Below are 8,362 nucleotides of genomic sequence, written 5' to 3' on the forward strand. Positions count from 1 at the left end.
CCTATATGCTGATGAAATGTCCACTTAAGGTGATAATAGAAGAAAAGGAATGGTTCCATTACTACAAGCCAGGGGACTACTTAATTAGTGGAATAATGTCTGGAATCGTATCTCGACTGTATCAATTTTCATTCTCCAAGCCTCCAACCCACCAACTGAAAAGGTAATTGTCAGCAGGTCCAGGATTCTGGTGATTGATTTTACCTGCTCCAATGATTTTCTAGCAATGATTTCTTTCCCCTATTCCTCACCTTGAGAAAGGCAAGTCATTATTGCTTCTCCCAATTTGCTTTGGAGGAAAGGCTCCGAGGGAACATTATGATTTTGTAAAGCCTGAGTTTGCAAAGTTCCTTTTAAGTTCTTCCAATAGTCTCAACCTCAACACTGGGCAACATTGGGCATTGCCAACACTGTCCCAGGATGACTCTTACCTGGATGGGATTCTGCCTGCTTTCAAAATGATTACCTTGGTACGGTGGAGAGTCAGCAATTTATTCATATTTATTTTATTTATTAATTAACAATAGTTAAGCAGTAACTTCCAATAAAGTGATTGACTACCTTAGAGCAGAGGGAGATCGCTTGTACTTTCTCACTACCATTTCTTCCCTTTCCTTACATTTACTCTATAATTATTACCACCCTCTCCACTCTTTCTTTCCACCCTTTAACAGTTTTGCTACTTTTGTGATTACCCTATTCCTTTTGGTTTAAATAAAAGGCATACCTTTTAAAAACCAAACTCAAGGAGGGGAGAGACTTATAAGTTAATGTTTAGTCACAGAGGATCACATTAATTGTTGTTAACTGTAGAATATAGGAAAATAACTCCAAATATTCTGCAGCAAATCTCTAGATCTAAAGAAGGCTTATGAAGAGATATCCATCCTCAGATAGGTAATCTAGCACTTGAATCCAGCTGTTAGTTATCTCCAGATGGGTATAATAGGAAGAAATCCTATAATATGATCACAGCATATACATGTATACTTGGTAGCATCCCTTATTAGCATTCTGGAGAGTGGGAAGACACAGATCTTCCCCCAAGCATTGTTCTAGGATGGGGGTTGTGAGCTGTAAGCATATCAAATCTGGTGCCTGGGGGAAAGAGCATGATTTTAATTATATTTTATGGATTGTTGTGCACTGATATATTATCTCTGGAAATAGTTAAGTAAATAAAATAAATGCTTTGATTTTGGGAAAGGTGATTCTAAACAGATGGAAACAGTTACAATAGTAAGAAACCTCCATGCTTTTATTTTTGAGTGAAAGAAAATACAAAGGTTTTTAATGTTGTGATTGTTTTCCTTACCTTGTTACTAAGTTATAAGAATAATTTTCCTCATTCCCCCCCAAGTCATAATTTGGAGATAATTATAGGCAGAATCAGTTCTGGTAATTTTGGTAGGATTCTTTGGATCCTGACATAAGAAGCTTACTATATCTCCCTATTTCTTTTGGCAAGAGGCTCCTAGTGGTGTTAATGGGACTGTTCTTCTAATAGAAATTTCAAAGATATCTATCACCTGCAAAGCCCAAATAAATTGAATAATTTAATTAAATAATGAGTGTCTGATTATCTTTTTGGCATTACACTATATAGCTAGAAAGCTACAGTAAAGATGGCATGCTTTTATGAAAACCCAAATTGAAGATGATGACCTTTCGAAATTTCTTATGTTGCAGTGAGAACACCTTCTACCACCTTCTGCCCTTTTTGTTGGCTGTTCATGAAATCAACCAGAATTCAAGGCTCTTACCCAACATCACCCTGGGCTACAACATCTATCAGAACTTTTTCAGTGCAAGACTGACATATGAGGCCATGATGGACGTGGTGTCCACAGGGCAGGAGAACATTCCAAACTACAGATGTGGAAGACAAAAGAACCTGCTGGCAGTCATTGAAGAGGTGGATTCTGAACTCTTTGATCATGTTTCTAATGTCTTGAGCATCTATAAAATCCCACAGGTATAAAGTCAAATGAAATTAATTGCATGTTGTAAATTCTTCTTTCCTCTCTTTGTCCCTTAATATCTACTATCTCATATTGAATTAATATAATTCTTATTGTTATCAACTAAGTAAAACCAACTTTATTACATTTATCAATAATTTTGAAGTTATATGTATCTTAATTGTGTTTACATTCAATCTTATATACATCAATGTCCTGTTGTAGCTTTTTCCCCAGACTTTAATTTCCCCTCAATGTTCAACTTAGCATTTGATATATTATAGTTTCTAAGCTTTAGGTAACTAGAGTTACCCTTATCTCAACTTCTACATTTCCCCCTTTTTATAACAAAATCTAATATTCTAAATATACATCTTATCTATTTGCATAGAATCTTATTCTATTTTTTTTAAAAAAAATTCACCATAGTAAACCAAAAATCTATTAATCTTATTATACATCTTACCTATTCAGTTATAATATTACTTTATTTTCTAAAAAAAAAATCTATATTCGACCATCTTTAACCTTCTAATCAATAGTATAAAATCCCCCCTAATAAATCAAAACCCTAGTTTCTTTCAGCCTTACTCTGGCTTTTTTTCCTTTGCCAACTAACCATCCATGTCAGTACTTTTAATTCAGTTAAGTTGAGTTAAGAAAGACCATTTAATTACATTTTTTGGAAGAACTAGCCCCATTATATTTCTTTGATCGCCTCCCCATTATTTCAGTTTCCCACAGTTGTCCTAATAAGTTTATCTTCCATTCAGTCTGTTCTTCTTCCAACTCTTAATAAGTTTCTGTGAGAAATTCCTCATTTTTATAATCTTGAGACTGAAGTAAAAATTGGAAAAGAAAGATATGAAAGAAAAACAAATGGGTCAAAACAGCTTGAGGGCACCTCCAGAAAGCAGCTTTTACATACTTTCTCCAGTGTACAAGACAAAAGAAAGTATGTCATAATATTCTTTCCTATTTTGAACTGGAGCTTGGCACAATGCCAGTTGTCTTGGGTTTGTTTGTTTGTTTTATAAAATTTTTATTGAGTTTTATAAGGCTGGGAAGGCATAGGATCATGATGGGGATTAAGATTCGGGGTGGGGTTGGAAACAGGATTGGGGTTGGGACAGGATTGGGAACAACATTGGGGTTGCCTCCCAATAACATTTTCAAGCTTTAGCAAACAGACTATTGTCCGGGTACATATGTTCAATAACAGTAATTACTATAATAGTAAATAGCTATAGTAAATATGAGAAACAATAATCATAAACAGTATCAGTTAATCAATACATATCTTTCATCTTATTAAAATATATTTACCATTAAATGTCACAATCATTTCTCACTAGTTCATTTTGCTAACCATTGTCTTGGTTTTTTTTAAAAGTGAGGTTATTAAACAGACTTCTGCATTCCAAATGTCTGAAAGAAATTCAACCAATTAAAGAGTTCATATAGAAATATTGGAAAACAATTATATGAATGAAGACAATGAAATAATATATCAATATTAAACAATTGCTAGAGGGGAATATGACAAACAATATTTCAAGTCCAACATATGAAGCAATGAAATAAGCAGTAATAATCTATGAGAATTTAACATATTTGACAGTTTGTCAGTTATTGACAGCAAAAGTGCCGCATTGCATTTACTCCATCACTCAGGCAAAACTGCATGGTAAAAGGGTTGACCAGAGGGATGTGCTCCATCAGGACCATCCATGAACACCACCCACAGATAATTCAGGGCTCCCTAGTTTCAAAGGGAACGTACAAGACAACAGGACAGAATATCAAGGGAGCCAGTAAAATTCATGCAGTTATTGTTTGAAACTTCTCTCAGCAGTAGGGAAAGGCCCTTAGATTTACCATGTGACTTTTATCATTAAAACTGACACAAATTACCAATATCTTCTGTTTTATCTTAGATCAACTATAGTGTCATCAACCAGATTGCTGAGCAAAATAAACATTTTCCTTTTTCATATCGGATGACCCCAAACCAAAAACCTCCCTACTCTGCAATTGTCAAGCTACTCCTGCATTTCCAATGGACGTGGATCGGCCTCCTTTCTCTGGACAATGACAGAGGAGAAAAATTCAAAAGAAGCTTGGAAGCTCTTGCTCTAAAAAATGGGATTTGCATTGTCCTCTCAGGAACCATCCCAGAAGCAAATATGAAGACAAGTGCTGGAGACACCCTCATGCAAGAAAAATGGGAAATGTTCCGTTCTCTTATCAAGAGTCAAATAAAAATTATAGTATGCCAACTGGATGCTAAGGCCTCAGGGATACTAACATCAGTAATACAATGGCTTGAGAAGAGTAAGAAATTCATTGTGGGAAGAGTGTGGATTGCAACAACTTTGACAGCTTTAAGTGTAGGTATTTTTGACCACTGGCTTGATCTCCAAAATAAATATGCTTTGTTTTCCTTCCTCATCCAGAAAAAGGGAAGGACTCAGTATTATGACTTTAAATCTTATACATCTATGGTCACCGTGTATGGAAAGGAAGCATTTCAATGTTCCATTTCAAGTCCTTTGTTATCTAAGAAAGTTTGGAAAAAATGCAAAGAAAAAGAGAACTGGGAATTCCCACCCCATGATGTGATTGCAAGAATCCTCTATCAGGATCCCTCCAGTATTTCCAAAGTAATTCAAACTGTGGCATGGGTCCTCAGTGCTGCCTCTTCCTCCCAATGGAGTAAGAGGAGAATGCAAGTTGGATACCATGAATCATCCCAGATTGTACAGCCATGGCAGGTAAGTCTTTTTCTTTGAGGTTCTACTTATTTCCTCCTTCCAATTCCTCAGTATTAAATTAGATGTAGAGAGGGGTGGAATATTCCAAAGAACAATTGCCCAGTTTGTAGTATTTGAGAGTAAGTTAGAGAAGGAGATGATGGAGAAAAATCTTCCAAAGTTAAACAAACTGTACTGGTATAGGATACTTTTGAGACAGAAATAGCTCTATGGTGACAATGTGATTTTCAAAATTAAATAAGTATCAGAATATTCCAGCAATCCTCAACCCTTTCTTGTGATCACAAAGTGATCTAGTTTCCAAGCTAAGGAGTTAGGCTTGATTGTTTGTTCTGGATTGAAATTGGACTTTGCTAGCTAAAAATTACTAACATAGCAATAAGATATAAATCAATGTCTTTTCAAAGCATTTTCTGAGGGCCACAAAAAGTTCATCCACACATCTCCTGAACTAATGCATAGGCTTCCATAGCTAGTCTTTGAAAGAGATAACATCACTATGCAATTTGTATTGCATTCCTAGCCCAAAATTAAGCTCTGCTAACTTCATCTTGATCAGGACTCCCAGTTTAGTATTATCTGCAGATTTGATGAGTTCCCTTTCAATTCCCTCGTCTAGATTTTTTATGAAGATATTGAAGAGTGTTGGGCCTGAAATGGAACCTTGGAGTACCCCACAGCTTATTCTCTCCATATGGATGTAGCTCCCTAGAGGACAACACATTGAGTATGATTTGTCAGCCAGTTATAAACCATTTGGTGTTGTTGTTGTCTATCCCACATTTTCAAGAATGTGAGATAAATATCTGAAAAAGAGCTGTGGAGCCCTGGAGAATGATGAGAGAAGCGTCCCATGAAAGGTTGAATCAATCTCTTTCAGACTGTAGTGGTGATCTGACGAGGTTGAATTATTCAGAGTACTTCCAGTCCAGAATAATAGCAGAAAAACATTGAATAAAAGCTCAAATTGTAATGTTTTTTTCTCTGTTTCTGCAGCTTCATAGATTCCTGAAAAACTTCCAACATCACAATATTTCCAGAGATGGGATTTATTTTGATGAAAATGGAGTTCCTCTTGGTGACTTTGATATCATGCACTGGACATCATTTTGGGAAAAGTCTGATGCAGGGGTGAAAATTGGGAGTGTAGAAAGAGAAGCCTCCTCGGAAATCAAGATTTCCATCAATCAGAGTGCCATTCAATGGCCAACATTATTTAACAAAGTAGCTGCTGCTGCTTGGTTTTTGCTCTTTTATTTACCTCCATATGTGCAAACTTTTCTGCTCAGAAATAATACTTATTGAAGCCAATTGTGATGACTTCCAAATAAGCCTCATTAATTTATTAGATAACATTTTATTTTAGAGTTTTTTCAGTAATCTATCACACATTGAAACCTGCTGTACCATCAATTGTATTATGGGATTTGCAATATATATTATTAAATTGGAATAGGAAGCCATAATTTACAGTATATCAAATCATCTTGTTTTCAGTAAGAGAAAATCCAAAATGTCTATGGAGATTCTTGGTGATCCACTGACTGAATTGTGGAGGATGGAAGGATTTGGAACTGCTGAAGGACTATGTTGTAAACAGGATATAGATTCAGCAGTTCCAAGGTTCCACACCCATTTGCACTATTCAGGTGACCCTCCAAGTAGCCTTAACAACTCTCAGAAAGACTACTAATGACCAGATGACTGCAAGGAATATAAATCCTTTCATCCTCCACCATTCAGTCAGAAGTGAAGAAGCTTCTGAGATGAAAAGCAAAATGTCTTCAAGGGAAAACAAAGACCAGTTGCCTTTTGAAAAAGTACCTTTGGGAAAAATCCAGAATATGAAGAACTTAGCCCCACTGAATTGCATAAGAGAAAGATGTCATTAAGAATGTGGTGAGGGAAATGAGGGCAGCTAAAAAAGTCATTTACATAAAATTATACAATGATCAATTGTAAGAGAGAAAAATAATGACTGAAGAGAAATCTAAATTTTGAAGATATCCTGAGAAAGCAAAGTTGGTAAAAAAAAATAAATTATAGCATTCTCATAAATGCCCTAAGGAGAAAAACCTTTTGCAATGAAACTACTTTCCTTTGGAAAGAAGAATAAGGCCATGAGTCTGTTTTGGGATCTGCAATAGAGAGTGATAGAGAAAGAGAATCACCTTTCATTTGCCACTTGCAAGCAGAGCAATTAAAACTCATGCCACCAGTTGATTTCACTAAGCCCTTCTAATTCATATATTGCCCTGAGTAATCTTTCTGTTTATGTTTAGACGGTGCCTTATTCAAGATGTACAGAAAGTTGCTCCCCAGGTTATGCCAAGCTTGTGAGAGAGGGAGCACCAGTTTGCTGCTATGACTGTTCTCTGTGTATCTTTCCTTGTAAGAGACACGTTCTTCCATATCAAGGTGGCTCCAAAAAGAAAAAAAAGAAAGGAAAAAATCAGGATACAATCAATATTCTCTCTTGCTTTTTTAGGGTATTTGATAAAGAAGCAAGAAAAACATTAAATTTCTTGAAGGCATCCACAAACGTTTCAAAGATTGGGCACTATCACCAAATTTTGTATGATGATGTGAACATTAAAATAAATAATGAAAGGTTGTTGATTTCTATTGAGTTGTAATTTTCTTGTTTGGTTTCAGGCAAGAGGAGAAGCTGATAATCACATTTATCTTTAGCCTTTAAAAAAAGAATGTCAAGTATTTTAACAAATGTTGTGTCATATGGATATCACTGGGCAGAAATATTATATTATTCCTTGAAAATGAAGTAATTGATTTTGTTGTGGTTTTCATACTCCTACAACTGCAGAAACAGATACATGCTAATAATTTTTTTAGATGCATCCCACTGTGACAAGTGTCCAGATGACCATCATTCCAATAAGAAGCGAGATCAGTGTGTCCCCAAAAGTATAAGCTTCTTATCCTATAAAGAATTGTTGGGATTCATCCTAGCTTTCTTTGCCATTGTTTTGTCCCTGATCACTGCCTTTATTCTGGGAACCTTCATTAAATACCGAGAAACTCCCATAGTCAAAGCCAACAACTGTCAACTCACCTACATCCTCCTGGTTGCACTCCTGCTTTCTTTCTTGACCTCTCTTCTATTCATTGGTCACCCCATAAAAATGACTTGTTTTCTTCGACAAACTGTTTTCAGCATTGTTTTCTCAGTTGCTGTATCTTCTGTTTTGGCCAAGACGGTAATGGTTGTGGTGGCCTTTCTGGCCACAAAGCCAGGCAGCAGCATGAGGAAATGGCTGGGGAAGATTCTGGCCAACTCTATTGTCTTATCCTGCTCTGCTATTCAAGTAGGCATCTGTATGATATGGCTGGGAATTTCCCCCCCATTCCCAGATTCTGACTTTCATTCCCAACCAGGACACATCTTGTTGCAGTGCAATGAAGGCTCGGTTGCCATGTTCTACACTGCCCTTGGCTACATGGGTTTTCTGGCTGCCATTTGCTTCTTGGTGGCATTTCTGGCTCGAAAGCTTCCAGGGAGTTTCAATGAAGCCAAACTGATCACCTTCAGCATGTTGGTTTTTTGTAGTGTATGGATCTCCTTTGTACCCACCTACTTGAGCTCCAAAGGGAAATACATGGTAGCCG

At 36.3% G+C, this 8,362-nt stretch overlaps 1 protein-coding gene across 1 annotated transcript in view; it reads left to right on the top strand.

Moving 5' to 3' along the window:
* The first annotated feature begins 95 nt into the window (after positions 1-95).
* The window catches only part of LOC114922432 (vomeronasal type-2 receptor 26-like), a 9,717-nt gene continuing 1,450 nt past the window's right edge, over positions 96-8,362 (top strand). The window contains exons 1-6 of the mRNA XM_029283776.1: positions 96-163; positions 1,690-1,975; positions 3,899-4,735; positions 5,732-5,959; positions 7,018-7,126; positions 7,589-8,352. Coding sequence (XP_029139609.1) covers positions 96-163; positions 1,690-1,975; positions 3,899-4,735; positions 5,732-5,959; positions 7,018-7,126; positions 7,589-8,352 — 2,292 coding nt within the window. The remainder of the gene's footprint in view (positions 164-1,689; positions 1,976-3,898; positions 4,736-5,731; positions 5,960-7,017; positions 7,127-7,588; positions 8,353-8,362) is intronic.

This window comes from Protobothrops mucrosquamatus, unplaced genomic scaffold (assembly GCF_001527695.2).
Source record: "Protobothrops mucrosquamatus isolate PMUCROS unplaced genomic scaffold, P.Mucros_1.0 scaffold_84, whole genome shotgun sequence".
NCBI classification, from domain to species: Eukaryota; Metazoa; Chordata; class Lepidosauria; order Squamata; family Viperidae; genus Protobothrops; species Protobothrops mucrosquamatus.